The sequence below is a fragment of the Lepidochelys kempii genome, chromosome 24 (genome assembly GCF_965140285.1).
Source record: "Lepidochelys kempii isolate rLepKem1 chromosome 24, rLepKem1.hap1, whole genome shotgun sequence".
NCBI lineage: Eukaryota > Metazoa > Chordata > Testudines > Cheloniidae > Lepidochelys > Lepidochelys kempii.
The window spans coordinates 260,658-286,604 of record NC_136403.1 but is presented as its reverse complement, the minus strand read 5'-3'; the positions used below and the strand labels follow the sequence as shown (position 1 = coordinate 286,604).

At 40.8% G+C, this 25,947-nt stretch overlaps 1 protein-coding gene across 1 annotated transcript in view; it reads right to left on the bottom strand.

The window, feature by feature from the left end:
• Positions 1 to 25,947, bottom strand: part of ASH1L (ASH1 like histone lysine methyltransferase) — a 155,449-nt gene that overhangs the window by 86,891 nt on the left and 42,611 nt on the right. The window contains exon 3 of the mRNA XM_073323624.1: positions 3,573 to 8,268. Coding sequence (XP_073179725.1) covers positions 3,573 to 8,268 — 4,696 coding nt within the window. The remainder of the gene's footprint in view (positions 1 to 3,572; positions 8,269 to 25,947) is intronic.

Sequence of the window (25,947 nt, the reverse complement as noted above, 5' to 3'; positions counted from 1 at the left end):
TTTTCCATAGCGGAGAAAGGTAAATATCGAGGTCCCCCAAGGCTCTGTACTGGGACCTGTGCTCTTTAACATATTCATAAATAATCTGGAAAAAGGGGTAAAAAGTGAGGTGGCAAAGTTGGCAGACAATACTAAATTACTCAAAATAATTAAATCTAAAGCTTACTCTCAAAACTGGATGACTGGACAACAAAATGGCAGAAGAAATTCAATGTTAATAAATGCCAAGTAATGGACATTTGAAAAAATAATCCCAACTATACATCCAAAATGATGGGGTTTAAATTAGCAGTTACCACTTAAGAGAGATTTTGGAGTCATTGTGGATAGTTCTCTGAAAACATCTTCTCAATGTGCAGTGGCAGTCAAAAATGCTAACGATGTTAGGAACCATTAGAAAAGAGACAGATAATAAGACAGAAAATATCACCTGTAGGCAAAAACTTTTCACAAAGTGATCACTCCATATCTGATCTTTCAATATTCACCCTCAGAGTAAGCCTGCACACCACCACCTTCAAAACCTAACTCTGGGAACTTAAGTTCATAATGCTGCTGGACACTAAAAACCATGGACTTAATGGGGACCCTGGTTTCATGGCTCATTACAATTATCTGTAACACACACCTGCCTGGTATCCCTTAATGGCTCACTTCAAGTCTCTTTTGCATAACAATCTAACCCTTAAAAAGAAAAGGAGTACTTGTGGCACCTTAGAGACTAACCAATTTATTTGAGCATGAGCTTTCATCTGCTGTAGCTCACGAAAGCTCATGCTCAAATAAATTGGTTAGTCTCTAAGGTGCCACAAGTCCTCCTTTTCTTTTTGCGAATACAGACTAACATGGCTGTTACTCTGAAACCAATCTAACCCTTATTGCCCACTCACCATCTCAAGTGACCTCCTACAAAGCTCATGCTCAAATAAATTGGTTAGTCTCTAAGGTGCCACAAGTACTCCTTTTCTTTTTGCGAATACAGACTAACATGGCTGCTACTCTGAAACCTTACCTACCTTGTGTCTCTCATATCCTGGAACCAACACGGCTACAACACCATTGTAAACAGGTTTGAAAATTGTAGTGTACACGTATATTCTGAACTGTAATTCAGTAAAAATGCCATCACGGGATTCTCTGTTTATTGTCTCATGTTAGCTTTCACTTCAACTTTGCTCAAGTTATAAGTAAAAATATAGTTAGATAACTTATCAGTTATGCAAACCAACCTGGAATATTAATATTAAGATGTATTCTTCCTGATTCATGCATCACCATCATTATTACTGTTATCATTTTGCAATAGTATCTAGAGCAGGGGCGGGCAAACTTTTTGGCCTGAGGGCTACATCGGGTTTCCAAAATTGTATGGAGGGCTGGTTAGGGGAGGCTGTGTCTCCCCAAACAGCCAGGCGTGGCCCAGTCCCCGCCTCCTATCTGACCCCCCCAACTTCTCGCCCCCTGACGGTTCTCCCGGGACTCCTGCCCCATCCAACACCCCCGTTCCCTGTCCCCTGACGGCCCCCCACTGGGACTCCTGCCCCATCCACCACCCCCTGCTCCCTGTCCCTTGACCACCCCCGGACTCCCCACCCCTGACTGCCCCCCACCACCCCATCCAACCCCCCATCTCATTCCTGACTGCCCCCCCCCGGGACCCCTGCCCCATCTAGGCCCCTGTTCTCCACCCTCTGACCGCTCCGACCCTTATCCATACCCCCGCCCCCTGACCACCACCCTGAACTCCCCTGCTCCCTATCCAACCCCTCCACCCCCTGCCCCCTTACCTAGAGATACTTACCTGCCTGGAGCACCGATGGCTAGCGGCACTACAGCCGCACAGCCCTGAGCACGGGTCAGGCCACAGCTCTGCAACTGTGCTGCCCGGCCACGCAGAGCATTGTGCCAGTGGCACCCTGAGGCTGCGGGGAAGGGGGAACAGCGGGGGAGGGACTGGGGACTAGCCTTCCAGGCCAGGAGCTCAGGGGCCAGGCAGGAGGGTCCTGTGGGCTGGATGTGGCCCACGGGCTGTAGTGTGCCCACCTCTGGTCTAGAGGCCCCAGTCAGGCATCTAGGCTGCATTGTAGTAAGCACGGTAAACATGTAACCAAATGAAGTCCCTGTCCCAAAGAGTTTACAATTTAAGGCTATGTCTACACTATGCATCTTTTGGCGACACAGCTGTGCCACTACAGCCATGCTGCTAAAAGATGCGCAGTGCAGTCGCTCTTTGTTGGCAGGAGAGAGCTCTCCTTCCAACAAAAAAATTCCACCCCCAATGAGAGGCGATAGCTTTGTCAGCAGAAGAGCTCTCCTGCTGACAAAGTGCTGTTCACACCGGTGCTTTTCGTCAGTAAAACTTTTGTCGTTCGGGGGGTGTTTTTAATCATATCCCTGAATGACAGAAGTTTTACCAACAAAAGTCCAGTGAAGACAACGCCTAAATATAATATGAGACACAACAGGTGGATACAAAAAACAGATGGAAGCACAAAGTAACCGAGACTTTATTATGATAAGCAGCAGTCAAAGCACACCAACTGCCTAGTCACGAGTAATAAAGATTCTGCAATGGAATTTAGTTAACAATTCTGTCGATGCACAGAGTATTAAAGAATCCAGCTGACTCTCCCATAACTGCATTGACTCTATAGTACCATGGAGAGTAAAACAGAAAAAAATATTTTATTTGGTTAAGCAAGTAGATATGATTTATGAACACAAAAGGATACAGGATCTGTTGTACAAAAAGGTACTAATTTTATATAGTTACTTTTCTGACTATTACCATACTTTAAAAACGGAACTGAGTTATTAAGAGTAAAGAAAAATCTGAACATTTTCTTACAGCATGGGGGCAAAAAAGCATATTACTGGCTAGCTCAAAACCAGCCAAATAAAATTTTACCAAATTAAACAAACACAAAAAAACCAACACACTTTACTTTTAGACTAGAATGAAGCACGAGAAATTTCAATCCAAAGAACTATTTCCCCAGAAAGTTAAAGTGATCAAAAATAGGAGCTTATAATGGAAGTGCATCCTTAATCATAATGATAGTATTGTTAAGCAAAACAGTAATAAAGGATTGTGTGAAATTCCACTTAGGTAATCTTGATAGTGTCTCCATGCATAAGACAGTACAATACACAGTTTCCAGTACTGTATAGGACAGTATTCCAAACCAGTGGAGATGCTCAAAGTGACAAACAGCATTTCAGAACCCCATTATACTGGCACACCTCTACCCAGATATAACATGACCCAATATAACACTAATTCGGATATAACATGGTAAAGCAGTGCTCCGGGGGGGCGTGGGGCTGCGCGCTCTGGTGGATCAAAGCAAGTTCGATATAATGTGGTTTCACCTATAACCCGGTAAGATTTTTTGGCTCCCAAGGACAGCGTTATATCGGGGTAGAGGTGTAGATTCCTAATATAGGAAAATTTTTATAAGCCAATGTAACTTTTGCCACCAAACCTTTTAAAAATATTTTATTAGATATGGAATACAATAATATAGTAATACCATCAACAAGAAGGGAGGTAGCATAAAAAGCTCTCCTACCTGACAGTGGCTGTAGTGCCTTTTCAATAGAAGGCAATGGGTCCTTTCTGAGAGGTCGGCTGAGTGAAGCCTCCTGTACACTGAAGAGTCCAGGGCCGTCAGTTAATTTTTTACGTCCATTAGTGCTGGTAGAGTTAGTGACTCTGCAGCTGCCTATTGCACTTGTGAAAAGATTTGTGTGTTCATCACTGGTAGCTGGCTCAGAGCTAGGGGTAAATCCTCCCAAGGACAGACCTGCAGAGTTTTCAGAACAGTCTATCTGTAATGGTGTCTGTAATCCCAATGCTAAGGAATTGGACTCCGAAGGCTCTCTCCTTACCCACTGTTCCTCTCTGCTTAGCAAACCCTTTGAAGGTGAAAGGTGTGGACAAGACATATGACATCTGTGTTTCTCTTTATGTTTATATCTCTCACCAATAGCCTCCTTCCCAAATCTGTAGCGCTTCAAGGATTCCAGGACTGTTCTGGAAGAGCTGTTAGCTGTTATAGTGTCCATGGAAACCTGTGGTTGCTCTGAAGAACGATGTTCTCTATGTTTATGACGATGTCTGTGTTTATGTTCAAGCATCCAGCCATAGGCCATTTCAGGTGGAACACTGGGGTAGGTGCTCATAGAGAGGAGTGGAGTCCTGCTAGTTGTGAGGAAGGCTTCTTGACGTAGAAGCTTATGCTTCTTCTTGTGGTATTTGGCAGGGTTAAGAAGCAAATGGCCTGTATGCATGTAAGAAGGTGGTGGCAGTGGGGTAGTAAAAGAAGGAGAAGGTGGTGGAGGATAAAGAGTTGGAGGATACCTTCCATAATAACCTAATCCTATTGGAGCAGCTGCAAGGGGAGAAGGAGAATAAGGCATGCCATAAGAGGGATAGAATCCAGTACTGGAAAGAGGAAAACTAAGACTATGCATAAAAGGCATTTCTGCCATAGCCTCCCGCATCTTGGGGGGTCTGCCTCTCTTCTTCTTTAAATCAGGTTTTCGAATGTAGTGCAAAGGATCTAAAGGAAACGTTGGATGAGTATAGAAGCTATTAAAGTTTATCCTAAAAATAGTAGGCAGTAGGTCTCGGGGTATAAAATGATGACTTCTGTGGGTTATTCTAATTTCACTCAAACGACTTATTAGTTCCTCTAACTCAGCAAGAAAATCAGGGTCTTGCCTACCTCGGAGCTGAGGATATTTCTTTTTCCTTTTTCGCTTCTGTCTTTTCATTTTGTCGTAGCTGAGGTAATCATGACCCCTACGCTTACATTTATGTTTATGTTTTTCTTTTAGGCTACTTAAAACTGTTGAGGTTTCAGGGGAAATGAGGGAAACATGTTCAAATGAATGTCTTTTCTTCTTCTGCCCACAGAATTTCTCTGCTCGGTCTGAAGTACTGTTATTATCTGTTCCTATTCCACTGTCACTGGGAACTGTCTCATCGCTGTGAGACTCACTAATTGGTGAAGGAGTGGCTTCCTTCAGAGATGTCAGTTCACTTAAGTGAGAAGGAGAGCTCGGCAATAAAGTAGGAGGAGATAATCTCCTCCTTCCTTTGGAGGCCTTTTTCATTGCAAGGGTCTGAACTACACTTCCTTGTCTGGAATGTATATGTAAATATGGCACTGAACTGGGCTCAACAAATCCTGCATCACTGCTGACAGGGCTCTGCCCCCCACTTGCTGCAGAAGACTGAGAGCACACTGGAGATGGAAGAACCTCTGAATTATTAGCTGCTGAAGGCAGCAAAGGAGGAAGTACTTGTCCCAGTATTGTCCCCGCTGTTTGCTGGGTAGTATTCTCAAGAACAGTTAAACTGGCAGAATTACTAGTTAAAATACCATTTAGGACAGCTTTAGGTTTCCTACCTCTTCTCTTTCCTATGTAAATGGTTCCTTTCTTGCTGACATTTATCTGCTGGCCTAATTTTGAACCAAATGTGGCAGCAAGAGTTGACACTGTATTGTGGAGTTTTGATTGCACTTTCCCTTTGTTATTTGGCTCCACTGTGCTAGAGAGGATTTGATTCAAAAGCTTTTTTCGCTTCAAAGTTTTCATTTTGTTTATTTTTCGGATAATTGTTTTCATTAATTGCCCATTACTTCTCTTGGTAACTTTTCTATCTGATTCTACCTCAACGTCTCTCATGCTACACAGAGTTTTCTGAGCTTCCTCTGGACCGCTGACCTGGTCCTTCCTCCCAAAAAAATCCCCACTACATTGCTGATCACTTTCAGATTCCATTTTGTTTGAATTATCTGTAGCAACAAAAGATGCCACAGACAGAATAGGTGGTTTCATTTTAACAGCTGATCTGATCTGTCTTTTAGGTCTCCCTCTCTTCTTAGGAAAAGTCTGTCCTGTTAAGCTTTGTTTTAGGGAGGGAATTTCTATCTCTGGCTGCAGAATAGGAGGCTCTTGCTCTTCCTTTGACTGCACTGAGAAGACTTTTGATGCTGGAATTTTTAGGGTTCTCTTTGGGGGACCTTCCAGCTGGGGCATCTCCTTTGATTTAGGCCTTCCTCTTTTGGGCTTATAAATTTCTGGTAAGATGTCACTTGACACACACACACTGGAGGGCTGTTTGTGAGTACTATAGAATTTTTGAGTCTGTTTGTCAGCTTCAGTTAACAGAGCAAGAGACTGTCCGCTGCTAGATTTGCTCAGTTTTGGCAACTGATGTTTGACAAATTCATGCTCTATAAATGAAGTTGACCCTATATTTTTCAAGAACTTAGCCTGCTCCAGACTACTGTTTGATAGTGCAGTGCATGAAATGTTTTTAAAAAGCTCTGACCTTTCTAATTCTAGACCCTTTGGAGGCCGACATATGTTTCTAGACACCACTTTAGTCCATCGTGGTTTCCTTCCTTTTCTTTTCTTTAAAGACTTTGACTGAGTAGCACTCAGGTCCTCAGCTCCTTGGCAAGGTTTCCCTGATGCAGTTATTGCACCAATCTTTAGAAACTGTTTGGTATTAAACAAACTTGTGAAGCTAACCACTGAAGAGGTGATTGTAGCATGAACATTTGATTCAGTTGTCAGACTGTTTTTTTTCCCTATGGAAGGATTAGTTCTTGTGGTGTCTGTGTGTGTGGCTTTTGAATCATTTAATTCTTTATCCACACCTTTAAAATCAGTGCTCAGACTGTGATTCGATGATCTATTCAGGTTCAGAAGTGTACTGTCAGAAGAAAACTGAGTCTTCCCAATCTGCTCAGAAATTCCTTCTAAGAGATCTGCTGTGGTGGTACTTATATGTGATGGATTTGAAGCTAACGGAGAGGAGGTTGCTGTGGGGCTCCTGTTTAAGGTAGTAACAGATACTGTGGGTGAGGGTGATGGGAGGTTTCCCTCTCCGACAGCACTAAATGGGGACTTTGCTGTAGATACATCTGAAGCTCCTCCTGTCCTGAAGTCTGGTGAAGTGCAATATACTGGAAGCTGCTTTTCATGCTTAGATGTTTCATAAGTCCCCTTTTCATTGCATTGGAAACTGTCCTGTTGAATACAGGTTCCTTCATTAAATATTTCTTTGTCTATACCAGCAACCTCTTTTCGAACTGAAATCTTTTCCAAGATATTGTCTTTATTCTGTCTTATAATATGTTTCTCAAAAGTTTTACTGCTGATATTATCTTTCAGTAAATCTGTAGTCTCATGGCTTTCAAGATTATTGAGGTTTGTACTGCAAGAAAGCTTGAAGGGCTCTGAGGCAGGACAGAGAGAATCAGCTTTCAGACTTCCAGAGTCCTTGTTAATCAATCCTGCTGAAGTGCCAATTCCCAGCAGTTTCTTCCCAGAGTCTTTGTTAACCAGTCCCACTGGGGTGCCAATCCCTAGCAGCTTCTTTCCAGAGTCTTTGTTAATCAATCCTGCTGGGGTGCTAATTCCCACCAGCTTCTTCCCCAACTCCTTGTTTACCAATCCCGATGGGGTAACAATCCCCAGCAGCTTCTTCCCCGACTCCTTGTTAATCAATCCCACTGGGGTGCCAATCCCCAATGACTTCTTCACCAGCTCCTTGTTAACCAATCCTGTTGGGGTGCCAATCCCTGGTGGTTTCTTCCCAGAGTCCTTATTAACTAATCCAGCCACAGAGTTAGTCACTGGCTGCTTCTTCCCAGAATCCTTGTTAATTAATCCAGATGGAGTGCCAATCCCTGGTGGCCTCTTTCCAGAGTCCTTGTTAATCACTCCAGCTAAAGAGCCAATCCCTGGTGGCTTCTTCCCAGAGTCTTTGTTAACCAATATGGCTGCAGTGCCAGTCCCCAGTGGCTTCTTCCCTGAGTCCTTGTTAACCAATCCAGCAGCAATGCTAGTTCCTGGCAATTTCTTTACTAAGTCCTTGTTAACCAGTCCAGCTGCAGTTCCAGTTCCTGGTAGCTTCTTCCCAGAGTTTTTAACCAACCCAGATACAGTTCCAGTTCCTGGCTTCTTCTGCTTTGTTTTGGAAGACTTTGAGGGGGGGCAAATTGCAATAAGTTGAGCCAATTTTTCTGTTACAGTTGTTGCTCCATTAACTTGTGCTCTATCCTTCAAGTCAGGATCACGGCTACCAACAAGAGTAGAAGGAGCTGACGTTACATAATCTGTCATTTCAGTGGGTAGTGGAGAAAGCTTCTTTGATACAGGACTTGTTTCTCCTTGTATGTCTTCCTCAGCACGGAATTCAACTGTTGCAATTTCTCCAGATTTCTTGCAAAACTTTGAAGGGTCCTAAAAGTTTAAATAAGAAAAATACTTTAGAAACCAAATAAAAACAAAAGTAAATTTTCTCTAATCATACTACCCTATAGTGTTGATGTAATTAATCACTGCTTGTTTGATAAGGGATCACTGTGAATGAGAGTTGCATCTCAATGGACTGTATCATTTTTAAAAGAACACATTTCAGTGGACATGTACAGGCTTTTATAAAACAACTATCACCCACACACCTTCGCAGCACCCAGTCCAAGTAATTTAATCTCTTCTACTGATTGGAATGGTGATGGGCTTTCATCACAGCAGATTGCTAACTGCGCTAAAATATACCAAACTGCATGGTGGTTTGTGCACTGGAAAAATGAGGACTACAGACTACCAAAATTATTTGCTGCTGTGGCTCAAACCATATTTGAAACCTAGTCTCTAGAGGTGAAAAGCTACGCTAATACAATAATCCATTACATCACTAAATCTTTTGGAGATGTTCCAGTAAATTAACCTTTTCCTTACAGAGGATTTTCATCTTTTATATACCACTTCCAATAGCGACCCTAGAAATGCATGAGATGTATTAACTTCTATTGGGAGCTGGGGGAGGAACGGACACTCATTCCTTATAATTATCAGGTAATGAAGTAGTAAGTACAAGGCTTGAAGAAACTTACCTGATACCTACTGGCCTGAGATTAAGCCTACTACCCAGGGTGAAAAATATTGGTGCTACCATGCCCACCCAACACTATCCTCCCTGACATTTTAATTAATACAAAAATTGTATACTGTTTATTTTTACTGTACTTAATTGACAATCAATTTTGTATTTAATAAATTTTACAAAACTAACTTGGGCTGGCCAAATAGCAGAAAAAATATTTGTTGAATATATTTAAATGTCACCATAATTCATTTAATATTATTTGGTGAACAGGAGGTGACAAGCAATAGAGCTGCTCAAATACTGCAAAACAAAATTGTTGAGATATACCAGTGATGTTAATTGAGTGTATTGTAATATATTAGCAGTGTCCTTTTTGACCAGTCTCACTTACTCCAGTCTCATGCTTTTGATAGATCTTCTTTCCCTTCCTGGCTTATGTTCTTATGTGGCTTCACCCACTGTTTTATGTATTCTTCAGCAGCCAAAATTTTGATTAAAAAAAGGAGTCTAAATTTAGGCTCCTATGTTCATGTAAAGTCAATGGGATTTGTGCTCCTAATTCACTTAAGCACTTTTGAAAATCCCATAACTAAGGCACCTATATACGGACTTGGTGTCAGGAGTAAGGCCCTCAGCCACATCTGCTCAGTATTCCTGATACCTTAATGAGCCAGCCAGGCTGCCTGATGGACCACTTTGCCTGATTGGCTGAGGAAGCCAGCAGGCCAGCTCTTAAACCTAAGAGCAGCAGCTATCCTCTGGCTGCTCAATGCACATGCCCATGGGTCTCTGCCTCCCTAAGCTTGTCTCTCCGAGCCTCCTCCTCCACATCTCTAGCCCAGACCCTGTTCTGCACCCAGGCTTGCTCCTATCTCAGAACCAGCTCTGCTTCTGCCATCACAGACTCCTGGTAATCCGGCTCTGACCCTCGGCTTTGATTATGACTCCACCTCAACCCCTGGCTCTTGCATTCGGGCTCTGACTTTGGTCCTGACCCTCGACTCTGATTCCTGACTTCAACTCTGTCTTGCCCCTTGTCTCTGGCACTTGGACTCTGACCATTAGGCCTAACTGCCTATGACCCAGTCCACTGACACTTGGGAGCCTAATTTCTGGCTCCTATTTTCAAAAATTTTAGCCAATAGTCTATTTCCTCTTTTCCGTCTCTCTTTTTCTCCATTCCTCCTATAGCTCTCTTTCTTTCCCTTTTGTTACTTTGTGGACTCTGACTCCTACCCGATATTTCATGTTTCTCCTTTCTTCTCCAATATCTCTTTACATGCTGTGCTTCTCTTTTCAAATGTATCCTATCAATCTCTTCCCTCTTACACCCACCCATGCTCCCATATATAGGGCTTGGAAGTTTTACTAGACAGTGAAATATTTGAGACCTCACTGTCTGGGGCAAAACCAAAATGAGAGGCAATCCCTGCCTCCCTGAACTGCTGGGATATGGAAATATACTAGAAATCTTACCAAGATACTGTCCCAGGACCCTGCTCAGTTTGCTTCATATTTTGTAAAAGTCTTTGGCTAGCAAGAGTGATAAATCGCAAACTCTCTGACCATCAGAAGGGAGAAGGTGCACATTCTCATTCTCTCTCTATATATGCGTGTGTCCCTCCTTCAAACCCAGGGCTTCTTGTTTTCTTCAGAAAGGTGCCTCAGCTACACTACACTTCTCCCAACTCTCTCTTATAGATCCTGCTCCTCAGTGAATAGTTCCAGCGCTAGCCTCTACTGCGGTTCAACTCAGAGCTTTCTCAAGTAGCACTGTAGCAAAATTGATTTAATTCTTGTCAGTTTCACAAAACTGGAATATTTTCCAAAAAGGATCTGAACAGCAGCAGTGAAAATGGAGAAGGCTGATCAATTTTCATTTTGTTCCAGGTTAAAAAGCTCTAAGCAGCAGTAAATACTTCATGTGTCTGTTGGCAGATTTAGGAAAACAGCATTGCACTTAGTTTACCCTCAGGTCACATTTGAAAAGTTGTTTCAAACTATAAGAACTCGAACTGTCCTCTTCAAGTCAGGTACTAATTTGGACCAAGTCCCAAAGGATGTGCTCAGGTTTTGACTGCCTGCAATATATTCTTGGAGAAAGATGCAGATCAAACTAGTCTTTGATGGGATGGGTGGTCAAGATCTTGAAGCTTTGTTTTTAAATGAGCATAGATTCTGCAGAAATTGATGGCACTCACCCTGAAAAGCTTCTTCCTCATGCTGGGTGAGTGCATATTTCAAGCCCACAGACAATAACTGTCAAACGTGTAACATGTAACGTGTGTGTGTGTGTGTGTGTGTAGAGAAATAAACTGAAACTACTGCTGAATTAAAGACAAGAGGTTGGAAGAAATCTGTATTTTTGCCTGCAACTCGAGAAACCAGGCCTCTGTCCTAGTTTGGAAACCAAGTATTTTGAATTTTACAGTTCAAAAAAAAAATCACTTAATCACAGGTACGTTAACAGAAAATATCTGGTTTAACAAACACGTTTTGGAAACCAATTTCATTTTGTTCATTGGATATCAAATAAAACAAATCCAGTTAACAGAGACATCTTGATATTGAGAATATTTTGTCTCCCTAGGAGCCTTCTATATCAATAGGCTGCTAGTGTAGTTACAAACCATTATGAAAGGCAACATTTATAACCTGGATCAACAGAACAGCTCTTTGTTTACCATATTCTCTAGAACAGGGGTGGCCAACCTGAGCCTGAGAAGGAGCCAGAATTTACCAATGTACATTGCCAAAGAGCCACAGTAATACGTCAGCAGCCCCCCCATCAGCTCCCCTCACCCCTGGCTCTTAGCACCTCCCACTCACCAGCAGCCCCCCCAATCATCACCTCCCCACACCTCCCGATCAGCTGTTTTGTGGCATGTAGGAGACTCTGTGGGGGAGGGGGAGGAGCGAGGGCATTGCAGACTCAAGGGAGGGGCGGAGTGGGAGCAGGACCTGTGGGAAAGCCAGGGGTTGAGCAGTGAGCACCCCCCCCCGGCACACTGGAAAGTTGGCACCTCTAGCTCCAGCCTCAGAGTCAGTGCCTATACAAGGAGGTACATATTAACTTCTGAAGAGCCGCATGTGGCTCCAGAGCCACAGGTTGGCCACCCCTGCTCTAGAATGTTAAATAATTGAGGGTTGGTGACATCAAGTGATTTATCTAAATAAAAATAAATCACTCACATGCTATTGTCTGACTGATTAACTTGCTGAACTATGTAAACAGTCAACTGAACTGCAAAGACAATATTTCATCACCTTTCTCCATTATCAATTACTTAGGAGCTCAGCCAATCAAAATATTTTGAATCCCTAAAGCTTCTTTACTGCAACAAGAGTGTCTGGTGTTCAAATAAAGCTAGGATTAAAAAAAATTAAATAATTCTGATCATTTAAAAAAGTGATTTCTAAAATGTTCCTAGATGAACCTGGGAATACCGCTGAAGTAATAAGGCTTTTCACTTCACAGATCTCTCAACATCAAAGGGAGTCCTCCTTCTGCTTATAAACATATACCATTACTAAGGTTTGAACAATTATCTATTTTTATGATTTAGTTTCTCATAACTCATTACTTATTTGTTTCACAGCACCCAAAAGTGTGGTAAATTGCCTTCCTGACACATAAAAACACACGGGTCCTGCCCTGAAGTTCTTATAATTTGATTAAAGATGATGAACAAGGGCATGGGGAATGTGAGAGGAGGACAAGGGTTGCAATAGCAAGATTGTATGATTGCATAGGAAGTATTGCAACCATCTTAATGAATTTAATGTTGTCTTCTTTGAAGATATGTTTTAAACTGTTTAATTTATATTATAAAAGGTAGGAGTTTGTGTGTGAGCACTAGGGTTGAAGTGTGAGAGGGGCGTGGTGGGAAGGAGAAGTTGCAGGAGTGAGAGACAGGAGTGCCTAAAGGGAAGCTAAGTGAGAGGGAGGTGGAAATGGAAAAGGAGGAAGGGAAGATTAATGAGAAACATAATAGATAAGAGATAGTGAGGATGGGCACCTGAAGGGTCACAGTGATAGCAGAGGGGTGATGTAAAGGGGGACCAGCCACCAGTGACAATACAGCAAATGTGAAAAAGCATCCTGAGTTCAAAGATCTGGTAGCCTCAGTGGCTAGGACATTTTTAATCCTAGCTGCTTCTGGACTGACAGTCCAACCTCCTTCCCATTAACTACAGTTCCCTCATTTTAGAAGAGGGGACTGTAGGCAAGCTGCTGACAGCCCTTTGACCCTTGAATTCAAAAGTGATACATATAGCTGATAATAACTGGAGAACTAGATATTTTACTATTTTCAAATACTTCGATCTTAATCATCACCTAAAACATATACAGATAATCTTTGGAGGCACAATTAGAGTTTCTGATTTTCCTGAAATGTTGCAGACTTTAACCTCTTCACTGCCCATCAATACTAAACCAAAGAAACTAGACTCATTTACCACTTCCTCCCACCTCTTGGTTGCAGACCTGTCTTCAAACTGCCTCCCAGGCTGTCTCTACATTGATAATTTAGGTAAGTCTTCCACTATTAATCCAGTATCAGTCCAACTCCAACAGTTCCAGCAATGTTGTGAATGCTAGTATAGACAAATAACCATGTCATCAAACATTGCTCAGAGTAGGTCAGACAACATGGCAGTATATATGTCTGTGGTCAGCCTACATTACATTTTTAGATCCTTGCTAGTACCTGTGGTAGATCACGGGTGGGAGAATTGTCTAAAATTCTCTGCATAGATTAGGCCCCAGTAGCTGAATGTCACTTTCCACAATGCTCACTGCCCTGCTGGCCCAAGAAGTGACTCCAGAAATCAAACAGTCTTCCACAAAGCAGCGATGTGTTCTTGATTAAAGTCCTTTCTAAAGCAAAAACCTGTTAGGTCAGATCCCTCCAGGCCCTCCTGTTTCAGAGGGTTGATGCCTCCAGGTACTACTCAGTTGTTTGCTTTGGAAGCTACTAGTGCTAGAAGGATTTTTGTAATATAGAGAACAGTTTGGCATTGAGCCCAGCTTTTCCATGGCAGCTGCAATCTTATGTAAATTGTACTGAGGCTTCACATTTCAGAGGAGCTTTTTTCCTTTGCACACACAAAATAGACAGCTGTGGGGGCAGCCATGATCTGTCTACAGCCTTGGAGACTAAACAAGGTGCCACTCTTATTTCCCAAAATAACAGTGTGGAAGCATATGCTCCCTTAAATGGAAAAGGAGTAATCCAAAGCTCACTTCTCTTGGTTTGACCAACCACACAGTAGTAGGGTGTGCTTTCAATGAGTAAAGCATTTTAAAGGTGCAATAGTTTGTTCGGTGAGGTTCACTGTCAGCCCTATAGATTTAGATCCAGACTATTGCTTTCCTTTTTTTTGTTTCTGCAGTTCTAAGCTGGCCCACATGCAGCTGATTTAGCATTTCACTTCCTCTTGTTGCATATTGTGGTTGAAAAGTCTGCACTGTTTTTAATGGATGCAAATAGGGATTTATAACTCAATGAAGTATTTCTTATTTTCCTGTTGATCTAACTAACAAATTACCTAGGTATAATACTAAGGGTCTTTACTAAAGAGAGCTAACAGGAGACATTCACAGACAAACACCTTATCTTGGATGTCTTGTTTAGGGACTGCCATTTATGCCTATATGTTCTTCCCTTTTATTTTATTTTTAATAACTTTAAATCATGCTGAGATGTCCACACTGAAGCTGTCCAATAAGCATGCATGATTACCTAATACTAAACTACAGCAAGCAATGAAAATTAATTATCCTTGATAAGAATAATATGTATGTTTACGTGAGGAGTGTAAGATTTAGGATACACTTAACTTCTCTTTCTTTACCAATAATTGCTCGAGTTTTGTAAATGACGTAACATTGTTCTTACTTAGCAACCACAACTGTTTTTTGAAACAAGTTTTTTGTTTTGGAATCCCTCTTCTCTCCCCCGCCTCAACTTTCGAAAGCCTTAAGTAAGTGCGATGAAGGGGCCACTAAATTATTAATAAAAGTTAAGAAGTGGCACTGCCCCATTAATTATTTGTATTATTGCAGCGCCTAAGAGTCCCCTGTGTTAGATGCTGTATAAACACAAAAACAAACGAAAAAAGGAAGATAGACAATAGCAGATTCTGGCTTGGTAAGTGTTGTAGGGAGGAAGGTTTTGGTTTTGTGGGAAACTGGTACACCTTCTATAGTGAAAGGCAGATGTATAGCTTGGATGGCCTCTGCTATTTTCTCGGAGACAGACTGACTAGAATAGTTAAGTGGGCATTAAACTAATAGTAAAAGTGGAGGGTAAAAAGACAGAGGATATGAGCATTCAGCACAAAAATACTGAGATGCTGAGAATAATATTAATCAAACAACCTAGGGACATGAAGAGAAAAAAAATCTTTAACTGCCTATTCATCAAATTATAGGAGCCTGGGTAACAAACAAGATGAACTGGAATTGTTCATTTATGAGCATAAATTCACTCTAGTTGGTATTACTGAAATTTGAAGGGATGATTTGCATGATTGGAATGTTAAATAGTCCCTCTGCCATGTACACTGGCCAAACCGGACAGTCTCTATGCAAAAGAATAAATGGACACAAATCTGACATCAGGAATCATAACATTCAAAAACTGGTAGGAGAACACTTCAACCTCTCTGGCCACTCAGTAAAAGATTTAAGGGTGGCAATTTTGCAACAGAAAAGCTTCAAAACCAGACTCCAACAAGAAACTGCTGAGCTTGAATTAATATGCAAACTAGATACCATTAATTTGGGTTTGAATAGAGACTGGGAGTGGCTGGGTCATTACACATATTGAATCTATTTCCCTATGTTAAGTATCCTCACACCTTCTTGTCAACTGTCTAAATGGGCCATCTGGATTATCACTACAAAAGTTTTTTTTCTCCTGCTGATAATAGCTCATCTTAATTAATTAGCCTCTTACAGTTTGTATGGTTTCAGAGTAACAGCCGTGTTAGACTGTATTCGCAAAAAGAAAAGGAGGACTTGTGGCACCTTAGAGACTAACCAATTTATTAGAGCATAAGCTTTCGTGAGCTACAGCTCACTTCCTCAGATGCATATCGTGGAAACTGCAGCAGGCTTTATATATACACAGAGAATATGAAACGATACCTATTCCCACCCCACTGTCCTGCTGGTAATAGCTTATCTAAAGTGATTTCCAGCACAAATGCAGGTTTTCTCACCCTCCACCCCCCCACACAAATTCACTCTCCTGCTGGTGATAGCCCATCCAAAGTGACAACTCTTTACACAATGTGCATGACAATCAAGTGCAGGACAATGTGCATGACAACAAAGTGCAGGAAATAGCCCAGCTTGATTGTCATGCACATTGTGTAAAGAGTTGTCACTTTGGATGGGCTATCACCAGCAGGAGAGTGAATTTGTGTGGGGGGGTGGAGGGTGAGAAAACCTGCATTTGTGCTGGAAATCACTTTAGATAAGCTATTACCAGCAGGACAGTGGGGTGGGAATAGGTATCGTTTCATATTCTCTGTGTATATATAAAGCCTGCTGCAGTTTCCACGATATGCATCTGAGGAAGTGAGCTGTAGCTCACGAAAGCTTATGCTCTAATAAATTGGTTAGTCTCTAAGGTGCCACAAGTCCTCCTTTACAGTTTGTATGGCAACTTCCACCTTCTCTGTATGTGTGTGTGTATATATCTATATCTATCTATCTTCTTACTATATGTTCCATTCTATGCATCCAATGAAGTGGGCTGTATCCCATGAAAGCTTATGCTCTAATAAATTTGTTAGTTTCTAAGGTGCCACAAGTACTCCTGTTTTTTTAGGTACAAGTGATCATGACTTGATCACATTTATAAAGTGCAAGGAGAATAAAATCCACATCAATAATATAAATACTTGGTGCTTTAATAGGGCCAATTTCACAAAGTTGAAAACAATTATAAGCCAAATCAGCTGGGAAGAAGAATTTAATCAGAAAAATATGACTGATAATTGGGAATAATTTAAGAACATTTTTTTATTAGATGCCCCAAAAGCCACAATCCCACAACTGAGGAAGAAGGCTCTGATGGTTAAAAAAACAACCTGGTTTAGAGGGGAAGTTAAGGCAGCTATAAAAAAAAGACAGCTAGACTGATTAGATAGGAAAAAAACATGTGAAAGAAAAGGGAAGTTGATAGTAATGAATATAAACCAGAAGTCAGGAATTGTAGAAAACTGACAGGTAAAGCAAAAGGACATAAGCAGGAATCTATGGCCAGCAGAGTTAAGGACAATAAGAAGGAATTTTTAAAATATATTGGGAACAAAAAGAATCCTAAAAATGGTATTGGTCCATTACTAGATGGAAAAGGTAGAATTATCCATAATAATGTAGAAAAGGCAGCAGTATTCAATAAATATTTCTGTTCTGTATTTGGGGGAAAACAGAAGATCTCGTCTCATCATAGGGTGGTAACATTCTTTCCATTCCACTAGGATCTCCAGAAGACATTAAACAAAAACTAATAAAGTTAGATATTTTCAAATCAGCAGGTCCAGATAACTTGCACCCAAGAGTTTAAAAGAGCTGGTGGGCAGCTTGTTGGACAGTTGATGCTGATTTTCAGTAAGTCTCGCAGCACAGGGGAAAGTTCCACAAGACAGAAAGAAAGCTAGTGTTGTGCCGATATTTAGAAAGGGTAAATGGGATGACCCGGGTAATTATAGGCCTCTCAGCCTAACATCAATTCCTAGCAAGATAGTGGAGCAGCTGACATGAGACTTGATTACTAAAGATTTAAAGGGGGTAATGTAATTAATGAAAATCCATGTACGCTCATGGAAAATAGAGCCTTCAAACTAACCTGATACCTTTTTATCCTCCAAACTTGTGATTTCATCAAAAAAATGTAACAGCGTTGACATAATATACTTACACTTCTGTACGGTGTTTGACTTGGGACCGCATGACATTTTGATTAAAAAACTAGAACATAAAATTACCATGGCACATGTTAAATGGATTAAAAACTGGCTAACTGATAGGTCTCAAAATGCAATTGTAAACAGGGAATACTCATCGAGCGGGTGTGCTTTCAGTGAGGTCCCAGAGGGATCATTTGTTGGCCCTATGCTATTTAACATTTATCAGTGACGTGGAAGAAAACATAAAATCATCACTGATAATGATTTCAGATTACAAAGATGGGGGAGTGGTAAATAATGAAGAGGACAAGTCACTAATGCAGAGCAATCCAGATCTCTTGGTAAACTGGTGCAAGCAAATAATATGCGGCTAAATGTATAGGTATACATCTAGGAACAAAGAATGAAGGCCACACTTACCAGATGGGGAACTCTTTCCTGGGAAGCAGTTTCTCTGAAAAAGATTTGGGGGTCAGGATGGATAATCAGGTGAACATGAGCTCCCAATGAGACACTGTAGCCAAAAGAGCTAATGTGATTCTGCAATGAATAAATGGGAATCTCGAGTAGGAGCAGAGAGTTTATTTTACCTCTATATATTGGTGCAACTGCTGCTGGAATAGTGTGTCCAGTTCTGGTGCCCACAATTGAAGAAGGATGTTCATAAATTGGAGAGGGCTCAGAGAAGAGAATGATTAAAGGATTAGAAAACATTACTTATAGTTATAAGATAAACAGATTGAGCTCTTTGAGTCTAACAAAGAGAACATTAAGGAGTGACTTGACTACTGTCTAAAAGTATTTATGTGGGGAACAAATAATAACGGGCTCTTCAATAGATCAGAGAAAGTTATAACACGATCCAATGGCTGGAAGTTCAGGCTAGACAAATTCAGACTGGAAATAAGGCTTTAATTTTTAACAGTGAGGGTAATTAACCATTGGAACAATTTACCAAAAGTCATGATGGCTACTCCATCACTCAAAATTTTCAAATCAAAATTGGATATTTTTCTAAAAGATATACTCTATGAATTATTTAGGGAAGTTCTATAAGAACGGCCTTACTGGGTCAGACCAAAGGTCCATCTAGCCCAGTATCCTATCTTCTGACAGTGGCCAGTGCCAGGTGCTCCAGAGGGAATGAACAGAACAGGTAATCATCAAGTGATCCATCCCCTGTTGCTCATTCCCAGTTTCAGGCAAGCAGAGGCTAGGGACACCATTCCTGCCCTTCCTGGCTAATAGCCATTGATGGACCTATCCTCCATGAATTTATCTAGTTCTTTTTTGAACCCTGTTATGGTCTTGGCCTTCACAACATCTTCTGGCACAGGTTGACTGTCCGTTGTGTGAAGAAATACTTCCTTTTATTTGTTTTAAACTTGCTGCCTATTAATTTCATTTGGTGACCCCTAGTTCTTGTGTTATGAGAAGTAGTAAACAACACTTCCTTATCTACTTTCTCTACACCTGTCATGATTTTATAGATCTCAATCATATCTCCCCATAGCCATCTCTTTTCCAAGCTGAAAAGTCCCAGTCTTATTACTCTCTCCTCATACGGAAGCTGTTCCATACCCCTAATAATTTTTGTTGCCCTTGTTTGCACCTTTTCCAATTCCAATATATATTTTTTGAGATGGGGCAACCACATCTGCACACAGTATTCAAGATGTGGGTGTACCATTGGTTTATATAGAGGCAACATGATATTTTCTGTCCTATTATCTATCCCTTTCTTAATGATCTCCAGCATTCTGTGCCGCTGCACATTGAGTGGATGTTTTCAGAGAACTATCCACAATAACACCAAGATCTCTTTCTTGAGTGATAACTGATAATTTAGACCCCATCATTTTATACGTATAGTTAGGATTATGCTTTCCAAAGTGCATTACTTTGCATTTATCAGTGTGACCTGTGTTATACAGGAGGTGAGACTAGATGGTCATAAGCACATAAGACTGGCCATACTAGGTCAGACCAACAATACATCTAGCTCAGTATCCTGTCTTCCAGCCATGGCCAGTGCTAGATGTTTCAGAGGGAATGGATGGGACAATTATCAAGTGATCCATCCCATGGCCCACCTTCTGGCAGTGACAGGTTTAGGGACACATGGGGCATGGCACTGAGTCCCTGACCATCTTGGCTAATAGTCATTAATGGATCTATGCTCCATGAATTTATTTAATTTTATGAACCCAGTTATACCTTTCGCCTGAACATCCTCTGTCCACAAGTTCCACAGGTTGACAGTGCACTGTGTGAAGAAGTACTTATGTTTGTTTTAAACCTGCTGCCTATTAATTTCATTAAGTGACCCATGGTTCTTGTGTTATGTTGAGGGGTAAACCCTTCTTACTCACTTTCTCCACACCATTCATGATTTTATAGACCTCTATCATAGCCCTCCTTAGTCATCTCTTTTCTAAGATGAACAGTCCCAGTCTTTTTAATCTCTCCTCATATGGAAGTTGTTCCATATCCCTAATCATTTTTGTTGCCCTTCTCTGTACTTTTTCAAGTGTAACATATCTTTTTTTATATTGGACAATGAGAACTGCATGCAGTATTCAAGGTGTGGGCATACCATGGGTTTATCTCATGGCATTATGATACTTTCCGGTACCTCTATAATATGTATATCTATATAATCTGGTTTGGGTTTGGTGTGGGTGGTGTTGGGTTTGAGGATTTTTATTTGTTTTGAAACACTTATAGCCAAGGGTTAAATTAAACTAAAATAATTTTTCATCCAGTCCCAAAAAAGCACAGTATAATTTTTAATTTAATCTAGATCTGTTTTTTTTTTAATTAAAAACTCCAAGCCTAACCAAACTTCCTCCCTGGCAGCCAGATAGAATAATCTTAGATGAAGTCTATACTGGATCTGAAACCTCAAACTGAATTTTTACGTAGACAAAGAAAAATTATTGTGCTTTGGTACAGAGGCACAAATTAAAAAAGCATTTCTTTAGCTTGCAGGATACAGGTGTTCAGGAAAGAGCTTGAAGGACACAGTAGTTCTAAGAAATTATGCTTTTCTATTCTAATAGGGAAACAGGCAGGATGTTGATGTTGTCCATGGTGACTGAGAAAGGAGGTAGTGGGGAGGATTTTCGGGGAGTGGGGTGGGGAGACTAAGAGCTGTTTCATCCATGTTGAGCTTGAGCGGGCAGCTAATAATGGTTTCTGACGAGCTTTGCCTCATTCAGTGCTCACCTGAAAACATGCACGGTCACTACATATCTTAGTTAGTACACGCACTCACAGCCACGTTAATTTCAAATACTGATAAAAAAGTTCTAAAAATATAGCAAATTCAACACCACACCAACGATTACAACACAGATCTTTTGGTTCCATAGCCATTGCCTAATCATCTAGGCCACAGCATCGCTCAAATAAACCACTATGATTTTGTTACTGAATCTGAAAATTGTGGCTAATAGCATTTGCTATTCTACATAAAATCTTCCTGAAATGTAAGCTGAGTTTCTGACTTTTGTAAAGTGCTTTGAGAACTGGTGAAAAGCTCTATATAAGATATAGGTATGATGATGATAACGTTCATGCTAACATTTCCACTTCTTGCTTTTGGAAATATTTTAGCTGCTGTTTATAAAAATATTAAGTAGAACCTTTGAAAGGCTGTGTGTGTGTGTGTGTTTATATATAAAAATAATTTGTTAATAAAGACTTAAAATATTTCTTAGAGTTACCTGACTCTATGACTTTCCACACATTGCTTAAACTGGATGTGAATTCTTAGAATAGTTATTTCTTCATGCAGTTTAAACTGGTCTTTGCTAATCTAAATTTAAGGTCCACACAATATGTGCCCATTTGCAGTTTTATCAATAGAAAGTAAAAATAGCATTGGGATGTAAAGCATGCTTCTTTAGGGTTGTATAATTTCACTGAATTTACCACCTGTGCTGTTCATTCCATTGTGTTCCACAGAAGTCTACAGACAGATTTTGGTCTCCAATATGTCAGCAAACATGTACAGCAGCTAATTTTACAAAACACACTCCTACCTGTATTAAATAAAAATAGTTGTGTTATGAATTCTTAACATTATAGGCAAGATTCTTGGTCCCCGTAGGGTCCCTTTACATTTTTTGGGATTGCCTGGCCAGCTAACCATTCCCCGGCCAGCTAACAATTCCCCTGGTGCAGGAATATCTTCCTGACAACAATTTTATAGTGGGGGTACTGACAGTCATTGAATAAAACTGTAAACCCTATGTGATGGAAACCGCTTCAAGCCACGGGGTGCAGCAGCAATACCTCCAGTACCCTTAGTTCCAGCACCTATGCCCGACCATATAAATTCCAGAAATCCCTATTTGCTGAAATGGTGCCTATGGGCTGTTGGCAACTAGCATTGTGTAGAGGAGCCCTGAAACTTCTGTAAACTATGCTGATGACTGGACAGTGTAGAAATGGTCAATATGAGGGAGACGGTAGGAAGGGGTAGCCTCATTTTGCACATGCTGGAGGTTGGATACGTGGGATTTGGAAAGGCTTTATTGGAAAAAATAATCCCAACTATACATACAAAATCATGGGGTCTAAATTAGCCATTCCATTGAAGAAACAGATCTTGAAATCATCATGGATAGTTCTTTGAAAACATCTGCTCAGTGTGCAGCAACAGTCAAAAAAGTTAACAATGTTAGGAACCATTAGGTAAGGGATAGATAAGACAGAAAATATCTTAATGCCACTATATAAATCCATGGTATGCCCACACCTTGAATGCCACATGCAGTTCTGGTGGTCTCATCTCAAAAAAGATATACTGGAATTAGAAAAAGTACAGAGAAGGGCAACAAAAATGATTAGGTGTAAGGAACAACTTCTATATGAGGAAAGATTAAAAAGACTGGGACTGTTCATCTTAGAAAAGAGACAGCTAAGGGGGGATATGATAGAGGTCTATAAAATCATGAATGGTGTTGAGAAAGTGAATAGGGAAGTGTTGTTCACCTCTTCACATAGCACAGGAACCAGGGGATCGCCCAATGGAATTAATAGGCAACTGGTTTAAAACAAACAAAATGAAGTACTTCTTCACACAGCACACAGTCAACTTGTGGTACTTATTGCCAATGGATGTTGTGAAGGCCAAAGATATAACTGGGCTCAAAAACAAATTAGGAAACTTCATGGAGGATCAATGGCTATTAGCCAAGATGGTCAGGAATGCAACCCCATGCGCTATGTGTCCCTAAAACTGTGAATGCCAGAAGCTGGGACTGGATGACAGGGGATGGTTCACTTGACAAATTTCCCTGTTCTGTTCATTCCCTCTGAAGCCTGTGGCACCGGCCACTATTGGAAGACAGGATACTGGGCTAGATGGACCATTGGTCTGACCTAGTATGGCCATTCTTATGTTTTTATGCAATAGTGGCTCCATAATTGAAGGTTGCACTGAGATCAGAATTTAAAGCAGAGATTAAACCCCCTATGAATGAGTAATAAAGTGTACCCAGTCCAAATTTACAACATTTATTCTAAATGTTCAAAATGATTTCTGAGAATTTTCAAGTAAATGTTAGTTTATGAGTTATAATCACTTTAGATAACCCCAATAAGATCCCAAGAGAAAAAATATTTCTCATTTCCAATATGCGAAAAAGACTAATTTAGGTATTGTAGCAAGATAAAAGACACAGGGTACTCTTTAATGTGTTCATATTTTATTAACAGTATGAATAACTATTTTAATAACAGTATGAATAACTTGCAGTGATAGCCAACTAATATTTTCATTGTCAAATATTTGTCAAATGGTTGCTTCAAGAATCTAAATTTTCATTTTAAAATGTTTATAGTCATGTTTGTGAAGAAAACCTAAGTGTAAAGCAACACAATATTTACTTCCTGAATCTGCTGATAGTTTCAATTTTTTCTCTTACATTCTGCATTTCTGTAGGTGTGTTGTGTACACTTCAATATTTGTTTTTTTTCTAATATGTATTACATAATTCTGATTTAAAGTCAAATATATAGAAGTTTGCTTTTGAAAAAAGAAATTCTGAGTATGTAAGTCACCTTTCTATTCTCAGCATCATAGGTGAAAATGCTAAAACTGAAATTTTAAAACTATAGTTGTCATTACGTTATGAAATGTAGCATTGGAAGATAAAAGTTAAGAGCAATTTTCACTTCTTTGAGTGCACTGAAGGGGATGGCATTGTTGAATTAAGATGGAGTTCCGAGTATTAGGCCTTGGTCTGGTCTACACCTAAAACTTTGGTTGATCTAGGTTTGGTCACTCAGAGGTGTGAAAAATCGACCTAGGTTGATTTAACTACATCTCTTAAGTGAGTCATGGTGTATGTACCATTAGGTCAAATGGAAGAATTCTTCCATCGATCTAGTTACCAACCCTCAAGGGAGTGGACTTACTACTCTGATGAAAAACCCCTTCCATTGCTGTAGTAAATAGCTATACTACAGCACCTTGTGTCCACACAAAAATGGTTTTCAAAGCGATTTATTTAGCATCTTAGGTCGCAGTACGTACTCCTCCTTGGAACAAGAGTAATTCCACTTTGAAAAAACAACAAGGAGTCCGATGGCACCTTAAAGACTAACAGATTTATTTGGGCATAAGCTTTCGTGGGTAAAAAACCCACTTCTTCAGATGCTTTGCAGTCACTTCATTTGCTCTGAAGTTTGTGGACCAATTTCTAACTACTGTGCTGTTGGCAGTCCTCCAGCTAGTATCCCAAACTGCACTACTTCACACCTACATTGATTGACCTGTCTTATACCTGGGCTCTCCACTGCTCCAGGGGCATCTTGCCTTAATGTAAAATATCTCTGTTTAAATGCTGGCAGGCAGACAGGAATGCCCCTTTTCAATACCAGACAGTATTGAGATCACATACTGATGATAGCAGCCATGCTGCCCTCATGCTTCCATGTGGGCACAGGCAGAGGTCCCAGACTTGATTGGACTCTGGAGACCTACATATCCAGTTCCATCTGAGTAAACCTCATTGTAAAGCAGACATTTATAAGGCACAGTCAGAGAAAACAAAGGTGAACGAGCACTGTCAGAGCTGGTTCCAGTGCCAAGACAAAGCAAAGGAGGTCTGGAATAAGGGACCAGGACCTCCAGTAATGGCACTGCTACCTGCTCATATTATGAGGAATTGCACCACATTTTTGAAAGCAATGCCACCACGTGATGTGATAGATAGCACCCCACCCCACATGGCAAGTGCCCAGTAATACTGCCAACTACTTGCTTGACCTCAAGAACGCCATGCTGTCCAACCAGGAGGAGATTTATCATGGTAGCCAAGAACTACAGGACTCGCTTGATACAGACAATGCACAAGAATCCAGTGCAGACAGCCATATTGAAATCTCTGTGGAGAAGAACTCTACCATCACCCTGCCTGAAACTGCTGCAGAGGAAAGCTGTGCCACTAAGAATTGGGTTGTACTATAATACAACCACTTTGGGGAATTTAAACTACTTTTTCCTGGTATGGGATTTTCAGCACCAACTCGGGCAGAGTTAGAAGACCCTCTCCACTTGCTATGCATTTAAACCCACTCCCTCCCAATATGTTGTCCAGGGCAGCTGTGCCACTGAAACTTCATTTTTTAAATTCTCTTTTATATCTAACCCTACAGCCACCAGTACCTTTTCCGCATAGAAGAAAACCCCATTAAGAACATAAGAATGTCCATACTGGGTCAGACCAAAGGTCCATCCAGCCCAGTATCCTGTCTACCGACAGTGGCCAATGCCAGGTGCCCCAGAGGGAGTGAACCCAACAGGTAATGATCAAGTGATCTCTCTCCTGCCATCCATCTCCACCCTCTGACAAACAGAGGCTAGGGACACCATTCCTTACCTATCCTGGCTAAGTGCCATTAATGGACTTAACCTGCATGAATTTATCCAGTTCTCTTTTAAACCCTGTTCTAGTCCTAGCCTTCACAACCTCCTCAGGCAAGGAGTTCCACAGGCTGATTGTGCGCTGCATGAAGAAGAACTTCCTTTTATTTGTTTTAAACCTGCTACCTATTAATTTGATTTGGTGGCCCCTAGTTCTTCTATT